At 44.4% G+C, this 24,434-nt stretch overlaps 2 protein-coding genes across 8 annotated transcripts in view; one reads left to right on the forward strand and one right to left on the reverse strand.

Moving 5' to 3' along the window:
* CEP68 (centrosomal protein 68) overlaps positions 1-24,434 on the reverse strand; it is a 63,062-nt gene that overhangs the window by 16,753 nt on the left and 21,875 nt on the right. For 4 of the 7 annotated variants that reach the window (XR_014841805.1, XM_021087448.2, XM_021087447.2 and 1 more), the window contains exon 1: positions 14,617-14,752. The exons of the other annotated variants lie outside the window; for them this stretch is intronic. The gene's annotated coding sequence lies outside the window, so the exon portion shown is untranslated. Of the gene's footprint in view, positions 1-14,616; positions 14,753-24,434 lie in introns of those variants that run through there. 7 annotated transcript variants of the gene reach the window in all.
* Positions 13,856-18,216, forward strand: LOC146404762 (uncharacterized). Its single transcript, XM_085019049.1, has 2 exons — positions 13,856-15,083; positions 17,352-18,216. Exons 1-2 carry the CDS (start codon positions 14,444-14,446, stop codon positions 17,441-17,443), a joined length of 732 nt encoding a protein of 243 aa, XP_084875175.1. The 5' UTR covers positions 13,856-14,443; the 3' UTR covers positions 17,444-18,216.

The raw sequence follows: 24,434 nt of genomic DNA on the forward strand, positions 1-24,434 counted from the left end.
TTGGGTCCCTGTCTCCTCAGCCCAGCCCCACTGGGTAAGGGGCCCGGCCTAGGCCTTCCCTGTGCTGGCCCTGCAGCAGCTATTGTCACAACACTCCTGGCAGCAGGCAGGCGGTTCCAGCCTGGCTCTGACCACCCTACACCAGGCCTCAGCTGAGCCCAGGGGCTCTCAAGGTGCCTGCTCTGCCAGGGGAGGAGGCAGGACCCCCTCAGCAGAAACCATACCCTAGGCTGTGGAGCACGTGGGCAGTTCTCACTGCAAAGACAGCCAGCGATCAGAGAGAGCAATCTCCTCCTGCTGGCTTGGTTTACAATTAACATGGTAACTGAGGGAAGCTGGGGAAAGCCAGATGGTTGACAGGGGTAATGGTCACACAGTGTGCATGCCTGTGACAGAACGAGATGGGGACCGAGAAGCCCACCAGGCCAGCGGCGGGCAGGGAGAACCAGGCTGAGCGCTCAGGGCGGGAAGAAGGAACAATCAGAGAGCTGGATGTGAAAACAGAACCATTCCGACAGGAGCTTCAGGAGGGAGACTCTCCCCACCCTACCCCCCCCATCCAAGTGAGTGTACGGGCAAGGGCTCTGCTGGGAGCGTCCTGACCGCCTGACAAGGCTCCAGGCAACCAGAAGCAAGCCAAGAGCAGAGCATGCATGTCACACGCACCCTCACAGCCACCACGTGCATGTGGACTAATCAGAACTGTTCTGACAGGTACCATAGACTCGAACATAAAATACACTGCAGACGTAAATCGCCCTCCACCCTTGTCCCCATGCCTCACAAAAACACGCCAGGGCAACACAGGGCATGATGACGGCACCTGGTGCCCAGGGCCTGCCGAGTGTCAGCTAGCGTCATGGGGGTGGGGGTGGGGGGGACAGAGCGGTGCAACACGTCACCTTACAAGGAACAAAGGAGTCCAACAGAGGAAGAAAAAGCAGCCAATTTTTCACATAAGTCAAGAAAAACATTTACTACCAGATACTCTCACAAAAATGGGTAACTAGTCTAATTTTGTGTGTTTCTCACCTCTTGATGCACATGTGAACACAAAAAGCTATTTTATCCTCCCCCCCTTTTATAGGAACATAGGAAAGGATACAGGACGCACTGTTCAGAATTTTCAGAATCTTCCTTTTCTTTTTTTTTTTGTTTTTGTCTTTTTAGGGCCACACCCATGGCATATGGAGGTTCCCAGGCTAGGGGTCGAATCGGAGCTGTAGCTGCTGGCCTACACCACAGCCAGAGCAATGCCAGATCTGAGCCATGTCTTCAACCTACACCACAGCTCAAGGCAAGGCCAGATCCCTAACCCATTGAGCGAGGCCAGAGATCGATCCTGCGTCCTCACAGATGCTAGTCAGATTCGTTTCTGCTGAGACACGACAGGAACTCCACTTTTCTTTTTTAATGAAACATCTTGGAGATCTTTTCTTAGCAATACAGAGAGCACCCTCCCTGTTTTTACCACTGCCCAGCACCACACTCCACTGTAAGGATGCGCTCTAGCTTGTTCCACCAGTTCCCTACTTACGGGTATATATGGTATTTCCCAACTTTTGCTATTACAAACGCCACTGCACATGTGCCAGCACACCCCCAGCAGAGTCAGAAGAACTGCTGAGTGAAGGGGACCTGCATGTGTACTTCTGATGTGTGTTCTACAGCTACCAGGTGGCATCAGTTTACATTCCCACTGGTAGACCGAATGGGTGCCCATTTCCCACAGGTGGCAGGCCCTCTTGTCCTCATTTCACAGAGAGGGAAACCTCTCAGAGTCAAATCCAGCCTGCATGACTCCAGAACCCAAACTCTTTATGAACCAACTGGGGGACAAGCTACAAAACAGGCACACAGAGAAGAGGGGAGAGACTGGTTAAAGGGACAAAGAGATGAGTGACCAAATCCTGCTGAGAAGGATTTTCATGCAGCCACATCCTCACCTGGTGGCTGTTTAAGAAACTGCACATGAAAACGCTTACAGGCAAATTGTTTTCACAATTATGGAAAAAGCTGAGCCCATGGGCTGGAAAACTAGGGTGGAAGCCGAATCTAGCCTATAGCCCCCAATTTCTATTTCTTGCTCCATTTCTAGAAACTCTCTCAATGGCTAGAGTCAGGCCTCGAGGTGCGGCTAATCCCCCTCTACCTTCCTGTTCCCATCCACTAAAGGGGTGGTCTTTAGACCAGAGACTGGAATAAGATGATGCTGGGGCAAGAGAGGGGTGCAAACAATGCTTCTACCTTTGTTCTCCTGATGTGATCTCTAATCTGTGTTCTCTGGATCTCATTATTTTAAAAAAAAAAGGTGTCTGTTTATCTTGGGAGTGAGTAGTGAGCTAGAATTATAAGCTCTGCAGAAGGCACCTCTAGCTAACTTTCAGGTATACACACCAACCTGAACTAGACTAACAGTGTTGCCAGAGGCCCTTCAGCAACCAGGAAAGATTTGAAATTCAATGATTTTCATAGAAATGGTACCTCTGAAAAGAAGGATTATAGGTGGTTATTTTCTCCACCTGCATATGCAGTCCCTTCATAATCTTACTTAGGAATCTGCTTAACAAATCAATTTTCCCCACACCACACAATTTTTTTATGAGAACTAAGACAGATACATCTGAAAGAAAAAAAAAAATCCCTAAGTGTTCATTCCAAATTGCATGTAGAGTACCACAGAATCCAAAGAAAGAGAGAAGTCGACTAGGACAGAGATAATCAGTGGACATGCCTGGAAGTCATGACTGCTGAAGACATCCATCATGTCAAAGAAAACATCAGCCTAGTGCTACACGAGCTCTGGATTTCTAGGGCTCCACTCTTGCCCTGCGATGCTCCACTTTCTGCAATGCTGCCTGAAAGTCCGGCCCTCGTTTCCAGAGTCTAGATTTTACACATCATCTTTCCTTCTAAGCCTCTCGGGGCGGGGGGGGGGGGGGGATTCTACTCAGACCCTTCCAGGAATACAACACTCCCTTTTCAAAGCAGCCAACAGATAGCTCAGGTGAAAATTACTTGCTAGGCTGTCAGTAACTTTAAACAACCTACATTTCCACATGGGTACTTCCTGCTCTCTGATCATGTATTTTAACAGAGTTCCTGGAGGCCAGCAGCTCTGCAGTGGGCAGAGGCCTCCGTCAGCCCCCTTACAAACAGGGAAGCAACAAACAGGAGGTCGGACTAAGTGAGTAGAGGGCTCAGAGCACAGGCCATGAACAATGAATCCAAGCCTCCCATCTGAGAAAGGTCTGTACACACCAGTTCTGCCCTGTGCTTGGCCAAACCAAGAGACAAGCCACATAAGCTTTAGAATATGCTAGGGACCACCCAGACTTTGGTATTAAAATTCATTTTCGGGATAGACGGACACAGTATGACCTACCGGATATAATTAGTAGTGATACAGGCTTGGCTTACTCTTGCCCTACAGTAAAAATATGCCCCCATATCATGCATGGGATCACACTAACTGGGCAAGTTGGACACCTAATCTTCCTGGTACCTGCTGCCCCACCGTCGTGCAGGCCTGTCACAGCTGCCAGGGCTCCCTCCCACACACTGCTGATCAGGATGGAGAGTAGAGGACTGGGAAGAGAGTGAGCGAGTGAGAGTGTGTGTGTGCAGTTTGTGTGTTAGGGGGTTAATGCTTCTCTCTCACCTAAACCATTCAAATGTAAAAATAATCGACTTAGGGAATAACCCTCCTCTGATCAAGGAGACTTTTCCCAGGACTCTTTAAATCACAAGCTCCCTTTCAAACAATCTGAATTATACCAGCTTTGCTCAGGAAGCTGGGTTCTGGCCTCTCTCCGTACCTGAGTGCACAGACACACCTGTACCAGCCACAGAGCCCAGGTGTGGCTTGACAGAGCCAGCCCTGCCAGTTTAGGGAACAAAGCCTTGAAGTTTCTTGCTGTTTTTCCAGGAGGCCACAGGGGTAAATGGTAAATGCCACACAGGGAGTGGCAGAATCTGGCCAGAGAACCAAAGAGACTCTCATGCTGCTCTTTCTCTAGAACAGGAAGCTGCCCACAAGGAAAGGGGGGGAGCAGTGGGATAGGACCCAGCACTGTCATGTTGCTGGAAGGCTTCAGGGGGAACGAGATGGACAGAAGAAAGCAACTTAAAAGCAGAAGCCAGTCCAGGCATGGGAGGCAGCATGAAAGCCAGTAATGATATATGTAGGGGCAGACAACAAAAGGGGCAGTCACGAGAGGCCCAAGCCAGCCCTGGCACAGTGGACTGGGGGGTTTCAGACTGGGACACTAAGGACTAAGAGCAACTGCCACTCTTCCAGCTCCCTCCCTGGCTGTCCAAGCCCTGAAGTCCTTTAGATCAGCCCTGTCTCTCCCTGTGGGACAGGTTACCCTGAGTGCTCTGTCCCCCTCCTCCGCAGGTGAAACCAAGCAACGTGAAGAGGAAGAACAGGTTCAAAGCTATGAAGGGGTAGGCTAGTGTCCCACGGCTGGGTGACAAGTTGTGGCCATCTTCTGGGTCCTCAGCCTCAGCACCCCCTTTTCCCCCCACTCCAGGGCTGCTTCCCTAGGGTCAGAGTCAGAGAGTCCTCCTGGGCCCTAGGAAGAGCAGTGGGTGCCTCTAATCAAAGCGGCGGGAAGGCTGTCGCCAGATTGCTCTCCCCTTGCTTTCCCATGTGGACACTCACCAGCTGGCTGACTGACTGGGGCCACGTCACAGCAAGACTAATCTACCTTGTCATGAGAGGTCTTTAGATGGCCTTCAAAGAGAGGCAACTGCCACATGGACAAGGAGCTCAACTGAACTTCTAGTCCTCATCCCCCCACCTCCAAGCTCTCTGGCCTCCTGAGCAGTCAGTGCATTGCTGCCCTCCAACAAAGCTCAAAGTATGAGGATGATGGGGACTGAACATGTCAATCGACTGGACCCTATTCCAGAGCAAGGCCGAAAAATAGCTCCCCTATAACAAAGGTCATTCCCACTGTCCAAAGAACCTGGCCCTGGACCACGCAGCTGCAGCTCCACAGGCCATTGCTTTTACTGTACTGACAGTTTTCTGTGAGTCCATGAGGCCACGTGTATGAAGGCTGATATGAACCTTACTGATTTTCAGAAGAAGCTATTAAGAATGCTCCTCAACAAGACAAGGACGCCCACTCTCACCACTTTTATTCAACATATTATTGCAAGTCCTAGCCACAGCAATCAGACAAACAAAAGAAATAAAAGGTAACCAAATTAGAAGAGAAGAGGTAAAACTGTCACCGTATGCAGATGACACGATACCACACATAGAAAAAACCCTGAGGACTCTTAATTGATCAATGAATTCAGCAAAGTAGCAGGATACAAGATTAACATTCAGAAATTGGCTGCATTTCTGTATACTAACAACAAAACATTAAAAATAAACCTTTCAAAACCACACCAAAAACGGTGGGATCAAGATGACAGAGGAGTCAGACATGGTGCTCACCTTCTCCCACAAACACATAAAAAAAAAAAAAAAACCCATCTACATGTACAATTCACACAGAACATCTACTGAATGCTGGCAGAAGAACTTGAACCTCCGAAAAGGGCAAGGAACCCTCCATATAACTGGGTAGAAAAGGAAAAAAGAATCAGGAGGGACGGGCACTCCTGAGAGGGAGCTGGGAAAGAGGAAAGGAACCCACACCTTGGGAAGCCACCTAACTTAGATCAGCTGAGATGGAGGGAATTCAAAGCTGCAGAGAACAGTGCAGCAGCTGGACTGAGAAGGGAGAGAGCCATAGAGACCAGCAGTACCACATCCCAGGACACCACAGCCTGAGACGCTCGGAAGGGGGCTGGGTGCTGAGACTCAGGCTCTGGAGGTCAGTTCTGGGAAGAGACAGCCTGAGGGACTAGGGAGCAGTGTGCCAAGGGCTGTGGAGCAGAGCGCCAGAGCCAAGGGAACCTGGGAGGAGGTCTGGGCCCACAGGAGAAGCAAGGCACCATTGTTGGGGAGGGCGAGAGGAGAGGAGTAGATTGCCATAGGAATATCTTTCTCTGTGCAAGCATGGACTCCTGGAGGGCAGGGCTACAGGCAGCGAGGCGCCTCTTGCTCGGGCTACAGGAGATAGGCTCCTCTTGCACAGGCCACAGGTGGTGGCACTTGCTGTGCAGACTAAGTGTGACAGGGCACCTTCTGCGTGGTCTACAGGTGTCAGGGGGCAAACTCAGTCATCTCAGACTCCAGAGGTGGGCATGGCCCAATACCACTAGGGGTCTGTGAACAGGCACCACTTACGGCCCCAGTCACTTCAGAGGTCGACATAGAGGAGGGCACTGCAACCAAGCACCATTGTTGCTCTCACTCCCCTGGGAATGTACACACCCTGCCTCTGCCACACACTCAAGGCACCACCTACACTTCACAGGGCCCTGCAACTAGGAGCAGCCTGCACCAACTTCCCGTGGGTCCTTGCCACTGCACAGCACCCTATCAAGGGGATGACAGCCTGTACACATTGAGGAAAGTGACAGTAAGAATCCCAAAAAAGCAGCCCTCACACCAAAAATAAATAGTAAGCCCTCACGAAATACCCAGAGGTGCCCTCATATATAAATACCCCTACAAGACAACAGTAGTTTGTTTCCCTAAACTCAGAGAATAAGAAAAATACAAGCAAAAGGAAGAAGCTCAGGAACCATTCCCAGTTAAAATAGGAGACTCATCTGAAGGAGCAAACAATGAAACAGGCCTCTGGAGTCTCACAGATACCTAGTTCAAAAAGGAGACAGTAAAAATACTGAAGGAGTTAAGGGTGAATATGAAGGAACTGAGAGCAGATATGAACAGTAATACAGATTGCTTTAGGAAGGAACTAGAAAATATAAGGAGGAGCCAAGAAAAACTAGAAAATTCATTTGCAGAGATGTAAACTGAGCTAAAGGCACTCAAGAGCAGAATGAATAACGCAGAGGAACGAATTAGTAACTTGGAAGATAGAATGATGGAAATCACCCAATCGGGACAGCAGACAGAAAACCAAATGAAATAACATGAAAGCAATATAAGAGATCTATGGGATAATATAAAATAGGCCAATCTATGCATAATAGGGATTACAGAAGGAGAAGAAAAAGAAAAGGGGACTGAAAATATATTTGAAGAAGTTATGGCTGAAAACTTTCCAAATTTAAAGGAAACAAATATCAAGATACAGGAAGGCCTCAAACAAGTTGAACTCAAACAGGTCCACACTAAGTGATATTATAATAAAAATGGCAAAAGTTAAAGGTAAATAGAGGATTCTAAAGGCAGCAAGAGAAAAACTAAGAGTTAACTATAAGGGAACCCCCATAAGAATATCAGCTGATTTCTCTACAGAAACACTACAGGCCAGAAGAGAGTGGCAAGATATATTCGAAGTTCTAAAAGGGAAAAAAAATGCAGCCTAAAATAGTCTACCCAGCAAGAATATCATTTAAAATAGAAGAATATCATTTAAAGAATTTCTCCAACAAACAAAAACTGAAAGAGTACAGCAAAACTAAAGCCATTCTAAAAGAAATACTGCAAGAGCGCCTCTAAATAAAAAAGAAGAAAGAAGAAACAGGATGGAAGAAATCACAACTGGAAAGTAATAACTTAAATAAGCGAGTTTACAGATCTAAAAGGAAAACAAACAAAACCTATTGTAAAAGCAACAATAAATACAGGAACAGCAAAAGGATAAACAAGATAAACATGAAGATGTTAAAAAAGGATGTCAAAATCATAAAATACGGAAAAGGAAAGTAAGAAAATCTAGACTCTTTTTTTTTAGAATGTGTTTGAGCCTATATGACTATCAGGATAAAGCAAGTAGATATAGGAAGGGGTTAATATACTTGAAAAACAGGGCAACCACAAATCAAAACCAAACAATACAGTCACAAAAACTCAAAAGAAGAGAACACAGGCATAACATAAAAGGAAAACATCCAACCAAAAAAAGAAAGGAACAAAGGAAAAACATAGAATCAACCAGAAAAGGTTTAAAATGGTGATAAATACATGTTTATCACTTATCATCTTAAGTGTCAATGGACTGAATGCTCCAATCAAAACAGACGGACTGGCAGACTGGATTAAAAAAAACAAGAGCCTTCAATATGCTGCCTACAAGAGACTCACCTTAGGGCAAAGGACACAAATAAGTTGAAAGTGAGGGGATGGGAAAAGATATTTCATTCAAATGGAAAAGACAGGAAAGCAGAAGTTGCAATACTCACACAAAACAAAACAGACTTTAAAATGAAGGCCATAAGGCCATAAGGAACAAAAAGGACACTATTTAACAATTAAAGGATCCATTCGAGAAGAGGATATTACAATCACCAATATATATGCCCCTAATATAGGAGCACCCAGATACATACAACAAATACTAACAGACGTAAGTGGAGAAATTGATAGGAATACAATCATAGAAGACGACTTTAACACCCCACTCACATCAATGGACAGATCTTCCACACAGAAAATCAACAAGGCAACAGAGATCCTAAATGACACAATAGAAAAGTTAGACTTGATTGATATTTTCAGGACACTACATTCAAAAAAATTAGAATACACATTCTTTTCAAGTGCACATGGAACATTCTCAAGGACTGATCACATACTGGGCCACAAAACTAACCTCAACAAATTTAAGAGTATAGAAATTATTTCATGAGCCAGAAAGACAAAGACAAATACCATATGATATCACTTATAACTGGAATCTAATATCCAGCACAAATGAACATCTCCTCAGAAAAGAAAATCATGGACTTGGAGAAGAGACTTGTGGTTGCCTGATGGGAGAGGGAGGGAGTGGGAGGGATCGGGAGCTTGGGCTTATCAGACACAACCTAGAATAGATTTATAAGGAGATCCTGCTGAATAGCATTGAGAACTATGTCTAGATACTCATGTTGCAACAGAAGAAAGGGTGGGGGAAAAAAACTGTAACTGCAATGTATACATCTAAGGATGACCTGACCCCCTTGCTGTACAGTGGGAAAATAATAATAAAAAAAAAAAAAAAAGAAATTATTTCAAGTATCTTCTCTGGCCACAATGGGATGAAACGAGAAATCAACCATAGAAAAGATATGATAAAAAACTGACTACATGTAGATTAAACAACATGTTACTAAAAAGCAATGGGTCAACAAGGAAATCAAAAGGGAAATTAAAAAATACCACGAGACAAATGATAATGAAAACACAACCATTCAAAATCTATGAGATGTCACAAAAGCAGTTCATAGAGGGAAGTCCATAGCAATACATGCCTTCCTCAAAAAAGAAGAAAAATCTGAAATCAACAACTTAACCTACCACCTAAAAAATTAGAAAAAGAAGAGCAAACAAAACCTAAAGTTAGCAAAAGGAAAGAAATCATAAAAAACCAGAGAGGAAATCAATAGAGATTCAAAAAATAGAGAAGTTCCTGTTGTGGCTCAATGATAATGAACCCAACTAGTAACCACGAGGAGGCAGGCTGGATTCCGAGCCTCACTCAGTGGGTTAAGGTTCTGGGTGTGGCACAGGCTGCCTGCTGCAGCTCTGATTTGACCCCTAGCCTGGAAACTTCCATATGTGTGGCCCTAAAAACCAAAACCAAAACAAACAAAAAACCAATAATACCAAGAGGTGGTTCTTTTGAAGGGGTAAACTGAACTGACAAACCTCTCTCTGGCCAGACTCATCAAGAAGTGGAAAGAACTCAAACAAAAGAAATGAAAAAGAGAAATCTCAACAGATATTGCAGAAATACGAAAATAATAGTAATACTATGAACAATTATATGCCAACAAAATGGTCAACTTTCTAGAGACATACAGACTACCAAACTGAATCAAGAAGAAACAGGTTAACTGAACAGACTGATCCCTAGAATCAAATTGAATATGTAATAAAAACATTCCCTATAGACAAAGTCCAGGACCTGATGGCTTCATAGGCAAATTCTACCAAACATAAAAAGAACAACTTATACCCATCCTTCTTAAACTTTTCCAAAAGTCTGAAGAAGGAACACAGTCAAAGACATTCTGTGAAGCCACCATTACCCTAATACCAAAACCAGACAAAGATACTACCAAAGAAGAAAATTATAGGCCAGTATCTTTGATGAATATAGACACAGAAATTCTCAACAAATTTTTAGCCAACCAAATCCAACAACATATAAAAAATGATCATACACCACTACCAAGTGGGATTCATCCCAAGTTCACAAGGATGGTTAAACATACACAAATCTATCAACGTCATACATCACATTAACAAAAGAAAAGTCAAAAACTGCATGATCATCTCATTAGATGCAGAAAAAGCATTTGACAAAATCCAACATCCACTAGTGATAAAAACTCTTACCAAAGTAGGTACAGAAGGAACATACCTTCACATACTAAAAGCTATTTATGACAAACCCACAGCCAATATAGTACTCCACAGAGAGAAGCTGAAAGCCTTTCTGCTAAAATCTGGAACAAGACAAGAATGCCGACTCTCACCACTTTTATTCAACATAGTATTGGAAGTCCTAGCCACAGCAATCAGACAAAAGAAATAAAAGGTATCCAAATTGGAAGAGAAGAGGTAAAATTGTCACTCTATGCAGATGACATGATACTATATATAGAAAACCCTAAGGACTCCACACAAAAACTACTCGAACTGATCAATGAATTCAGCAAAGTAGCAGGATACAAGATTAACATTCAGAAATCGGTTGCATTTCTGTATACTAACAATGAAATATTAGAAAAGGAATATAAAAATACAGTGCCATTTAAAATCACACCTCCAAAAAATCAAATGCCCAGGAATTAACCCGATCAAGGAGGTGAAAGACTTAAATGCTGAAAACTATAAAACATTAATCAAGGAAATTAAAGAGGATTCAAAGAAATGGAAAGATATTCCATGCTCCTGGATTGGAAGAATATTGTTAAAATGGCCATACTATTCAAAGCAATCTACAGATTCAATGCAATCCCTATCAAATTACCATGACATTTTTCACAAAACTACAACAAACAATCCAAAAATTTATATGGAACCATAAAAGACCCAGAATTGCCAAAGCAATTCTGAGGAAGAAAAACTAAGCAGGAGGCACAACTCTCACAGACTTCAGACAATATCACAAAGCTACAGTCATCAAGATGGTGTGGCAGTGGTACAAAAACAGACATACAAGCCAATAAAACAGAATAGAGAACCCAGAAATAAACCAGACACCTGCTGTCAATTAATCTTCGAGAGGGTGTGGAGAAAAGGGAACCCTCTTACACTGCTGCTGGGAATGTAAACTGGTACAACTACTATGGAAAACAGTGTGGAAGTACCTCAGAAAACTAAATATAGAACTACCATATGATCCATCAGTCCCACTCCTGGGCACACATACCTTATAAAACTGATTTTTAAAGAAATTTCCTCTTTGCCTTTGCAGCTTGGAAGCTCAGAATCAAATCTGTAGTCCCATCCAAGTAAAATGTATAGCACAGGAAGTTCCCTTGTGGGAACTTGTAGGTTAAGTATTGGCATGGTCACTGCAGTGGCTCGGGTCACTGACGTAGCATGGGTTCGATCCCTAAGCAGGGGAACTTCCACATACTGTGGGCATGGCCAAAAGTAAATAAATAAAATGTATAGCACAGAGAGGCACTCATCTTTTGTATTAAACTCATCTTTGACTTCTCTTAATTTTCTTTTACCCTAACTCCCTCAATCACTTTAATTAAAATCCTGTTACATTGAACTATTTTGGAAAGATACCTCAAATCATTTTTTGGAACACAATAAAGGAACTGGTAAGAAGAAAATAAAAAGTAACAGGAAAAAAGGCTCCCAAATCCAAGACTTTATCCCAATACTAGAAGAATACAAAGCCTGTTTACCAGTATGTCTAAAAAGCAAACATAGATGCTTATGTTGGTACCTTTCTACTCAAGGTGCTGTCCATGGAAGAGCAGCATCTGCATCACCTCAAAGCTGGTTGGGAATGCAGATTCTTAGGCACCACCCCAGAGCTTTGGAATCAGAATCTACATTTTAGCAAGTTCTCAGGAGGTTGGTAAGTGCAGCAATGTTTCGGCACTCTGAAAAAAACACTCTAATATCTTTACAACCATTCACTGAGTGCCTACCTTATGTGAGGCATACACAGAAGGAAATTTATGATCCTTGTCCTAGGGTCTTTCCAACAGGACACTAGAAAAATCACACACCTTGTGGTAGGTTTTTAATGGCTAATTATAAATGTCACAATTGGAAGGGCATCTTCAGAAAGAATAGTACTACAGAGTCACTTGGCTATGCAGCAGAAATTGACACAACACTCTAAATTAACTATATATTTTTTGTAAAAGAGAATAGCATTCCCTAGAAAAGATTCAAGATTCATGTGGCTACACTGAAAGCAGACTCAGAGACCAGAATTCTGAGACAATTACAAGCAAAAAGAGGTATGGTCTTTGGGAGACGCCAAATAATTTAAGAGACCTGCCAAGGAGACCTCCTCCAGGATATGAACAACTCAGCCTGTTTCCTGCCACCAGAGAGTGGTACAGGAAAACCTGGAAGTGAGGCAATATCCCCCCCTCAGGGGGTGCATCTGCCACCTCAAGGTCTGGCAAACAGGTTTAGAGCTAGGAGGAAGACTGCTTCCACTTTTCACAATGTTTGTGAACAACTTCAAAGGTTTCTTCACGAAAAGAGACTGACGATAAAAGGATAGAAAGCCACCTCAAGTCCACCTCCATCTGAACCAACCACCCTAAGGGTTTTTTCCAGCCACATAAGCCCCCATCTGTTCCACTCTGTTCTTTCATGACCACGCTGAGTACAGACCACATGAAGAGTGCATCAGATCCTACTCTAATACTTGGCCAAACTGTTACTTGGCACTCCATCAATCTTCAGTGGGTGGTGACACTCTAAATGCATAAAACAAGTAATCTTCCATGGAATACCTGTACTGAAGGGGAAAATCGGGAACGGCCCAACAGATTTTCTTAAATCAAGGAACAGATACGGACCAAAAGGCAGACACACTCTCAAGGGTTCAAATGCTATACAGATATTTAGTATTAGCGAATCTGTTCAAGCATGTTTATTTTTAACCTAACAACTGCTAAGAGCTACTAAACATTTTCTTTGTGCCAGCAACTATGCTAAACATTTTATGTCAATATTTTATTTAATCCTCAGAAAGCATGGAGTAGGTACTATTGTCACTCCCATTTTACAGAGGAAATGGAGACGTACAGAAGTAAATAACACGTCCAGAGGCAGTAACACAGCAGAGCTAAAGTGTGATTTGACTTAAGCGAGCCAGAGTTCAACTGCCTCCCTCACCTATAAGAATAACTGGCCCAAAGAGTTAAAGGAAATAAAGCTTTTATTTCATCAACTTTTGGCTACACTGCTGATTTTGTTTTGTTAGCTTTCTTCAATCACTAAGTGCCTTCTATAAGCCAAACATTATGCTACGGGTTGGGGAAACCACAAAACAGCATGTGTTGTTTAAAAACAGAGAGGTTACAGAAATTGGCCCAAAGAAGGGAGTGATTATGGGGGGAGGGGCTTAAAAAAAAAAACAAACCTCTCTAGAAGAGGTAACACCTGAGTTATTTGCTCTTTTCTGTGCCCAGTGGCCCAGAATTGATTAACCGCAGTAGTGGGGGGAACAACGATGAGGAGTGAGGACTTCTAATTCTTTTAACCAAGCCCTGGGCCGTTGGCTTCTTGACCCAACACATTTTGTCATGCATTTTAACATCCTTCACACCTTAGATCTAAGAAGGTAATGGTGTTTACAAATGCCACCTATCTTCGTGCCCCCCCAAATGAATTCCCAGTGAGGTCCAAATTTGCTCTGGCACTGGCAGGCTTCCGCTCATTTTTATTACAAACAATACCGAATCCAACCGAAGAATTATAAATGACTTCAAATGGGTTTTGGTCCTGTGCCCCTGGCCTGAGAACCATTCTAGGTACGACAGCTGGAAAGGGTGGACCGTCTACGCAGGAAAAAAAAAAAAGTGAGACAAATTGCTTTTTCCCCACGGCAGCAAGGGCTACTGCATTCAATGAGATCAGAAGGCATCGTTCGTCTCCATCTTAACGTGGGAATGACCCTGAGTGGATAAGAGAAGGTCTCTGCGGTAGCCGGGATCCAGAAACACCGCGGGCCCCTTACTCCCGGAGCACCTGGACCCGGAAAGCGCTCAGGGTAAACAGGGCACACCCGGGGCGAGGCCGCGAAAGGAATAAGTCCCCCCGCGGCCGGGGCAGAACCGCGGCGCAGCTGCTCGACCCGGAGGATGCGCCACCACGCCGCTCCCGGGGCCCGGCCTCGCGACGCTCGGGCTTTTCCAACGCCGGCCTCCCACCTCCGCGACTCGACTCCCGGCCGCCACCCGCGCCCACCCTTCCGCTTGCAAAATGGACGCCCCCGTCTCCGCGAAGCCTCCGTGCTCTCACTGGCGGGGGACGCGAGGCCCCGCGCCCGCCTGGCCCCACCTCGCAGACCCAGAGTCCGCAGGGCAGAGGGGCCGGGCCGCAGCCCCTAGCGCCGCGGAGGCCGAGCCTCGCATTGCGCGCCAGCCGATACTTACCGCTTCTCGAACGCTCCGGACACCCAGACAGGGCCTACTGCGGCGCCCGCAGCCCCAGCAGGCCCATGCGGTGGCCCGGAGATGGGGGTCTCAGGTGGTCACCGCTGCCCTCCTGCAGGAGTCCAGAACGCCAGGGGCGGGACCGAGCGCCGGCCACGCCCTTCGGGTCCGCCCCGCCTCCGCGCGGCGGCTCCTTTGGGGCGGGCACGGCCAATCCCAGCCCCCAATCCGAAGGGTCGACCAATGCGCGACCTACTCCTGCAAGAAAAGCCCGCTCGTGCAAGAAGAGCCCACCCCTGGCATCGTCTTGGCCTATGAGAGTCCGGATCTTCTTAGAGCAGCTCTCCTCCCCCGCCCTCCACGCTGCAGATCGCGTTCTGCTGTTTTGGGCGAGCTGGGTTGTGCGATTGCGCGTAGTTCCGGGCTGCTAGGAGGGGTGGGTGCCTTGGAGCTCTCTCTCAGTGCTGGTAGGTCGCACCTTGAGTGTTGCATTCATTCATTTGAGCAAGGCATCCGGCAGTGTTACTGCCGTGCTGCTGCGGTGAGGCGGACTCACAGTCTTTGTGCGTCTGTTTACAATCGCATCTAAACAATGAGGCGTACATGCCACAGGTGCGGCCAAAACTTTAATAAGTCATGAAATAATAAATAAGAAAATAATGATATAAATAATGAAATAAAATAACCAGGCATGTGACCCAGGCCTGAACAGGGGCCACGGGGGCACTAGCGCCGGAAGACGGTGAGGTTCCCAGCCCGGGTGGTTGGAGACGGCTTTAGACGGCAGGTGGGACTTAGGCAGGCTCGGAAAGGATGGGAGGGGTGTGGATAAAAAGAGCTGCGAGCTGCTTAGCGGCTCTCTGAGCAGCCTGGTCTAAAGGAAAATAGGTGATGAATCTGAGGGAAACTGGCATCCAACCTGTGGGAGGCCATGATGCACATGCCCTTCCATCACCTCCCCTTTCCTTCCACTCTGGACAGCTTGATGCTGGAGGGCCTAATGACAAAGCTCTTTAGCTGAAATCTGGGGCGTAGAGGAACTACCCACCTGGCTGGGGAGGGGAAGGGATTACATGGTAACAGTGTTCCTGCGTTCCGATGCTTTTTCCCAGGAGCACTTGCAGCAATCTGACTTACACCGAATGCCTCACCAATTCGTAAAATAGGTCTGCAAATGTCTGAAGCCCAGCTGTGGGCAACTTGAATTCCACTTTACAAATTTTTTATCTAGTAGCTCTTGAGCGGCAGTTTGGGAGATAAAAGACTTGTGGGGTTTTTCAAAACCTGTCACAATAGCTGAAGGTTTTGTCTAACCCAAGAGTCACAAACAAACAAGAGCAAAACCTAACCCACAGATTATTTGGGCAGCACGTTGATTTTATTTGCTTTAATTTTTAAAATAAGAATTTAAATCTAACAAGCACCACTTCTGTATTAAGTAACAGCAAGCAATTTCACACTTTGTTACCCACCTGACACGGTAAGGTGTTTGTGTTTGTGACCCTTGGTCTTCTCTGAATACACGGAAGACCTCTGAGGAGTCATCTAATCGTGCTGGCTAAGACTTGGGTCTTTATTACAAGAAGGGTGGTATAGTGACGAGCATATCTGGAAAGGCTTACAGCTCCCTTCTTAGCCAAGGGGGGTTGTTCTTTAGTTAAAACTCTATTTCAAGACAACCAGCTGGACAGAGAATGGTGTCAAGTCCAAACAGGTTAACAGAGCATAGAACCACAGCACCAAATCCAAGCAAAGTGTACTTAAAAAAAAAAAAAAAAAAAAAAAAAAAAAGGCCAAATGAATAAGGTCTCAAAAAGCCAAGGAAGTTATGGGTGGTGGAATTTGAGATAAGCAGACTATGAACAGAAATTTTTTTTTTTTTTTTTTTGGCTACAAATATCAAAATTCCCGGGCCAGGAACTGAACCCACACCACAACAGCAACCTGAGCTGCTGCAATAACACCAAGTCCTTAACCCCCTGTGCCACAAGGGAACTCCCAGAAAAGTAATTTTTAAGTCAGCCAAAACCTAGCCCAGTCCACATGGTATGTGTCAGGTCCCAGGTCAAATCCCTCCCCGATCTCCACAACCAAATGTGCACTTTCCCTTCTTTGAACTCTGCAGCACTCTGTATCTTGCCCATGGCCTTTATAATTTTTTTGGCTGCACCCACAGTATGTGGAATTTCTTCCACCAAGGACAAAACCCACACCACAGCAGCAACCTGAGCTGCTGCAGTGGCAACACTGCATCCTTAACCTGCTGTGCCACAAAACAGAATTCCATGGCCTTTATCATTTTCTACCCCACATGGTTTCCTCATCTGTAAGAGCAGTTAGGGTGGATGACTCCTGAGGTTCCTCTCAGCTACGACATTCTATAATTTTGTGTTGTGAGCATCCTTTGTTTTTGCTTGACAAGTAATCTTTCCTTTGAGGAATTGCTTGAAATACCCTGGATCAGATGATTCTCTAGGGGCATCACATCCCTGGCCCCTGTAAGGCAGGAAAAATGGAGAGCAAGGAGGCGTGGAGCCCAGGCCTAGCCAACTATCATCTCCTTCCTCTTCTCAAACATGTGACTCAACCTGAGCTGAACTGAACCCCTGCCTGGGATTTTAAAGAATGAGGCTGGGAGAGAGTTTGTTTTTTCCTCTGGTGCCTCTAAGCTTAAGCACAGTAAAACAAGAGGTATGTATGGTTATATTCTTTTTTTTTTTTTTCCTGCTTTTTAGGACTGCATCCCCAGGCTAGCAGTCAAACTGGAGCTATAGCTGCTGGCCTACATCACAGCCACAGCAACATGAGATCCAAGCCGCGTCTCTGACCTATACCACAGCTCCAGGCACATCGGATCCTTAACCCACTGTGCGAGGCCAGGGATCAAACCTGCATCTTCATGGATACTAGTCAGATTCGTTTCTGCTGAGCCACGACAGGAACTCCCTGGTTATATTCTTTATGCCAGAAAAGCTGGGGGAATCAGCTCTCAAATAATAGAAACCCAGGAAGATCAGGCAGCAAGATACTCGGCCAAAGCTACACTGTTCCAACTGTTGTAGTTGGGGTGTACGCCTGCACTTTTAGTGCCACCATGAATTAACTGTCCTCTCTTCTGGGATGTTCAGTATTCACTCAAGATTCAGATTTGGGACAGGACCAACTTGTCCAACTCTGGTCATGTGCCTGTGTTCTAACTGCCAACAGACAAGGAGACTTCCGGTTTCTACTGTGGCTTGTGCTGGACCAGCTGGCTTCGGGGGGGGGGGGGGGGGGAAGGCCCAACTTCCTTCGAAGATCCATAGTGGGGGGCTCCCACCAAAGTAAAAGGGTATTCAGGTGCTGGGTAGCCAAAAGAACTTCACCACAGTCCATCTCTCAGGCTGCACAATGCCACCATCTCTCCTCCACCAACAACCAAAACGCACTCATGCCATCACCAGAGGAGAACTGCTCAAAGTCAGCCATTGTATCTGACCCCAAGTCTAAATATGTGGGTGAGGGTCTCTTTGAGATAGGCTGGGACTTGGGACCTGGGGCCCTTTACTGCTGTGTTTGCATCTGGACAAACATCTCCTCTAGCAACAAAATAAAAAGAAACTGTAAGGGACTAACAATAACTGCATCTATGTGCAGCTGGGGCAAATTATGAACAACAAGATACAAAAAGGCCAAAACCCAACTGTGACTTCTCAGCCACCAGGAGCAAAAGCAGGGTACTGCTCATGATCCCTGCAGCACCACCAAGGGGGTGGGCCCAGCCCAACCCACCCCTCTGCTCCTACCCTCACCCACTCAAAAACCAGCTGCCCCTCCTTCTCAAGAAGTAAGCAAGCAAGGGAAACTTACTTGTTTTCACTTCCTGGTGCTGCAATAGGAGTCCCAAAAAAGCCTTGCCTGGATTCCTCATCTGGCCTCTTATCAATTTCTATTGATTAAAAAAAGTCCAGGGTGGGGGCATGTGCTTGGGTTGTGGGATGGAAATCCTGTGAAATTGGATTGTGATGATCATTGTACAACTACAGGTGTGATAAATTCATTGAGTAATTAAAAAAAAATTTTTTTTTAAGTCCAAAACCCCTGGGAGTTCCCGTCATGGCGCAGTGGTTAACGAATTCGAGTAGGAACCATGAGGTTGCGGGTTCAGTCCCTGCCCTTGCTCAGTGGGTTAAGAATCCAGCGTTGCCGTGAGCTGTGGTGTAGGTTGCAGATGTGGCTTGGATCCCTCATTGCTGTGGCTCTGGTGTAGGCCAGTGGCTACAGCTCCAATTCGACCCCTAGCCTGGGAACCTCCATATACCGCAGGAGTGGCCCAAGAAATAGAAAAAAATAAAATAAAAAATAAATTAAAAAATAAATAAAGTCCAAAACCCTTGCTGGTGACACATTCTAAGTTTCATCACAATACTACCTCAATGTTGTATAGTATGTAGATGAAATTTTAGAATTAATATCACCTGATATACTTTATTTATTTATTTATTTTGTCTTTTAGCCATTTCTTGAGGCGCTCCTGCAGCATATGGAGATTCCCAGGCTAGGGATCCAATCGGAGCTGTAGCTGCCGGCCTACACCAGAGCCACAGCAACATGAGATCTGAGCCGCGTCTGTGACCTACACCACAGCTCACAGCAACGCCGGATCCTTAACCCACTGAGCAAGGGCAGGGATTGAATCCGCAACCTCATGGTTCCTAGTCGAATTCATTAACCAATGCGCCATGACGGGAACTCCTCACCTGATATACTTTAAATACAATAATGAAGAGAAGGGAGATGAAAGAAAAGGTCAATTGATTAAAAAAAAAAACCTTTACATTTCTAAACACAGCAAGAAAAGAAATACAAGTAGAGGCTACAATCCTCATTTCTGAAACTGGTAATGAGGCTTTCTTGGCATTTAGGATTCCTCAGCTCCAATATCCATTCCAGCCTTCCTCATTACCTTCTAGCTGGCCCAGATTCTTCCCTGGTGGGGTTAACCAAACCTTCATTCTTGAGGAGTCTGCCTTGGTGGGCCTGCCTGTACATCGTGCAGTTCTTTCCATTAGCTTGTATCCCTGGCTACCGGAGTGATGAGGTGCTCCGTGAAACCTCATGGGTTCCAGTTACACTGGTCCTCTGATAGTCAGGACCAGTCACCAGCCAACACTGTAACCTCCAGCGGCATGAGACCACACCAACCTCAGCTGCCAGTTAATGGTAGGCTCTGCTGCAAATACTGCTCTCGAATATCTAAACCAGCTGCTTTAATAACAAAAAAAAATAGCTAACAATAGGGAAGAACTCTTGTATTCTATTACAAGTTAATCACTAAAGGGATGTTGCCCTTAAGCTCAAATTATACATAATGGCCCATCTCTGGGAGCCCTGCCTCCCAGGTAATGAGCTTTAAGCTATATAACTGTTTAGCTTACAGCATTTTGACCAGGCCCACCTGTGAATGACTGCAGGTAGGAAGAGATGAACACATCCCCCCCAGAGGCTGACCAGAATAGGAAATGTTTGAGTTGACTCCCTCTCCTTTTAGCATATAAGAAGCCTGAATTCTAATTCAGGCAAAATGGTTCTTTGGGACACATGTCCACTCTCTCCTCAATCTGCAGGCCTTCTGAGTAAAGTCACTATTCTTTGCCCCAACAACCTATCTCTCGATTTACTGGCTTATTGTGTGGCCAGTCGTGCGAGTTTGGACTCAACAACAATCTGAGTAAAAGGGGAGTATAAATTTTGAAGGAGAATCTTTGGACATAATTTGAGAGATGCCTGGGAACTCCCATATGCTGCAAGTGCGGCCCTAAAAATAAAAATAAAATGCTCATATTCATCATATATTCTACCATTTCCATTTTCACCCTGAGATTTCCTTCCTAAGAAATCTTCCACTCTTCCTTGCTTGTTTGCTTCCTTCCAATCTTTTGCTCCAACCTTGACTTATTATTCTTACCTTGGGCCTCCTACACTGTCACCTCCCCTCAGCAGAAACTTCACTTGTTATTTCTGGTTCAGGAAGATTCAAGACTTGTTGAAATAGAAAACAGCAACCAACATTGATATAAAATAACTGTAAGAACAAAGCAGTAATCAGCCCTTTTCGCTAATGACAATACATAAAACCAAGAAGTAGGGGAAAACTGCAACACAGCACTCCTGACATAAATACCATTTAGTGAGCAACTGAAGCTGTAAAGAATGTAAAACATTAGGTATTTAAAATTCAAAGAAGACACGGACATAAGACAGCTGAGAAATGAGGATCAATCGAGTCAGGAAAGAAAAAAACAATAATATTGAGATATGAAAACTAAATTATATGGTGTCTAAGGGGAAATGGGTGCGCCTAAGATTCAATAAGGAACATTAAGAAAAAAGGAGTTCCTGGTGCAGGTTAAGAACCCGACTAGTATCCATTAGGATGCACGCGTGATCCCTATCCTCACTCAGTGGGTTAAGGATCTGGCGTTGCCATGAGCTGTGGTATAGGTCGCAGATGTGGCTCAGATCCCACCTTGCTGTGGCTGTGGCATAGGCTAGCAGCTGCAGCTCCAATTCAACCCTAGCCTGGGAACTTCCAAATGCCACAGGTGTGACCAGAAAAAGAAAAAAGAAAGAAAAAAATATTTTCCAAAGATAAATTTGGAAAAGTAAAAATATCAGAGAAAAAAATGAGACAGAGATGGACAGAGCCAACGTATAATCATAGCCTCCAAAGAATAAAAATATAACAAAACTATAATGCAAGGAAATTTTCTGAAAATAAAACAAGATAGGAATTCTCGAAAGGAAACAGAAATGGACGAGTATCATTAGTCTCAGGGAAATGCAAATCAAAATCACAATGTAATATAACTGCATCCACTAGGATAGCTACAGTAAAGACGACAACTAATAACAAGTGCTGGTGAGGATGTAAGAAGTTGGAACCCTCAAACATTGCTATCAGGACTGTAAAATTGTGCAGCTACTTTGGAAAACTGTCTGGCAGCTCCTCAAATGGTTAAACATGGATTTAGCATATGATCCAGCAAGAGAGATGAAAACACATGTTCACACAAACACTTGTACATGAATGTTCATAGCAGCATTATTCATAATAGGCAAAAATGGAAACAACTCAAATATCCATCAACTGATGAATGGATAAATAAAATGGGGAATACCCATAAAATGGAATTTTTCTTTGGCAATGAAAAGGAATAAAGTATGGATGCATGCTACACAACAGAGATGAACCTTGAAAACACAATGCTAAGAGAAAAAAGCCGGTTACGAAAGACCACATATTAAATGATACCATTTATGTGAGTGTCCAGAATAGGCAAATCTATAGAGACAAAGAATAGATTAGGGCTAAGGGAGTTGGCAATAATCGGAAGTAACTGATAATAGGTAATAAGCTTTTGGGGGTGATGAAATGTCTTAAAATTGATTGTGGTTGGAATACTACTCAGCCATAAAAAAGAACAAAATAATGCCATTTGCAGCAACATAGATGGAACTAGAGACTCTCATCCTGAGTGAAGTCAGTCAGAAAGAGGGAGGCAAATACCATATATCACTTATATCTACAATCTAATATATGGCACAAGTGAACCTTTCCACAGAAAAGAAAATCATGGACTTGGAGAATAGACCTGTGGTTGCCAAGGGGGAGGGGAAAGAAGTGGGATGGATTGGAAGCTTGGGGTTAACAGATGCAGACTATTGCCTTTGGAATGGATTAGCAATGAGATCCTATTGTGTAGCACTGGGAACTATGTCTAGTCACTTATGATGGAGCATGACAATGTGAGAAAAAAGAATGTATACATGTATGTGTAACTGGGTCACCATGCTGTACAGTAGAAAAAAATAATAATGTACTGGGGAGATTAAAAAAAATTGATTGTGGTTATGGTTACCCAACTCCGTAAGTAAACTAAAAACTATGGAACTATACACTGTAAATGGGTGAACTATAATGGCAGATGAATTATATCTCAATTGAGCTTAAAAAAAATGGATACAGGAGTCAGCTTGAAAGAGTTTCTCACCGGCCAAATTTGGGACAATTTGTACATCAAAAAGAATAATGTTAACTGATTATAAGGATTTTAAAAACGAATCCATCACAATTTTCAAATAAAAAACCATGAGAAAAAAGGAAGAAGAAAAATTAAACTTTCTTGAGTGATAAATGTACAAGCAATGATAGATAGGACAAATCACCATTTACAACCCCAAATGTAATAATTAACCATGTCAAGGATGGTGAATGGGGAAAAGGATATTCATACAGACTCTAAGCTTCATCCCACTGGTTACTTACTAATTATAAAAAGAAAGTTATATATTTATAAAGGAGAAATCGAGCAGTCACCACCATAACCAAGTGATCAAAATCATTAATAACGGGACCTCCAAACATATGCCCCCTAAGAAGACTTCTTTCCAAAAATGTTTAACCTAACCACAGGAAATACAGTGGTTTAATTTCCATAGGAAATACAGTGGATACTGGGACACATTCAATACCACCATCAGGAAATAACTGTCTCCAAAATACGGGATGTTCTATAAAACAATTGGCCTGGACTCTCCAGAAACGTCAACAGTATGAATAAACAGAAACAGATGGTATTGGAAAGAACTGTGCTATATTAAAATATACCAAATAGATAAAACAACCAAAAACAACATGGGAATCTCAACCAGACTCTGGAGTAGAAGAAAAAAGGGCTATAAAAATATTTGGGGGATAGTCGGGTAGAGTTGAATTTGAGCTGACATTAGGTAATTACAGCACTACTGGTTTTTTTTTTGTTTTTTTTAATGGCTGCCCCTGTTCCAGGGCTGGGAATCGAACCCACACCACAGCACTGACACATCAGTGGCAACACCAGATCCTTAACCCAATAGGGAACTCTTTAGAGCATTATAATTAACACTGTAGTTATATAGGAAAATGCCCTCATTCTTAAGAGATGCGAGCTGAGTTAATTAGGGATGAAATGTCTTGATGTCTCTAACTTCTTTTTTAGTTACCAGCCAAAAAGTATACATGCTGTATCTAATAAAGGTAGTAAAACGTTAATGATCAATGAATCCGTGCTTGGCCATCTCTAAGATCGCACTCAGTGAATCCTGCCCTTCTCTCCTGGAATCCACACTCTGTATAATCCCCTCCCCCTTGGGTGTGAGCTAGATTTTGTGCCTGGTTTCTACATGTGGCAGAAATGATGGGATGTCACCTCTGTGACTGGGCTGCAAAGACTGTGGCTTCTGTCTTTGACATTCTCTTCCTCATTGGCTCAGAGGGAAGCTGGCTGCTGTATTATGAACCACCCCAGGGAGGAGAAGCCCATGTGATGAGAACTGAGTGAGGTCTCCAGCCAACAGCCAGTGAGGACCTGAGACACTCGGTCCAACAGCCCGTGAGGAACCGAATCCTAACAACAACCACATGAGTGAGCTTGGACACAAATCTTTCCTCAGACCAGCCATCATGTGAGACTGCAGCCCAGTCAACGCCTTGATTACAGGCTCCTGAGAGACCCTGAGCCAGAGACGCTCAGCTAAGTGGTCCCTGGGGTCCTGACCCAAAGAAACTGTGACATGATAAATATTTGTCCCTTTAGGCAACTACGTTCTGGAGGAATTTGTTTCACAGCAATAGAGAACTGCTTCACTAAGTGAATGGTCTATCCATTGTATTCTTTCCATGTTTGTACATTCACAGTTTTTATCATCACAAGGACAGTTTGGCCTGCACACTGCTGTTGGCACCATGGCCCTGCCTAAGGATTGCTACCCCTGCTGACATTTGATGCTGCGGCAGT

Source organism: Sus scrofa, chromosome 3, assembly GCF_054392235.1.
Source record: "Sus scrofa isolate SSC_HxYL_T2T_F1_AM1 chromosome 3, Sscrofa_HxYL_maternal_Yorkshire_Landrace_v2.0, whole genome shotgun sequence".
NCBI classification, from domain to species: domain Eukaryota; kingdom Metazoa; phylum Chordata; class Mammalia; order Artiodactyla; family Suidae; genus Sus; species Sus scrofa.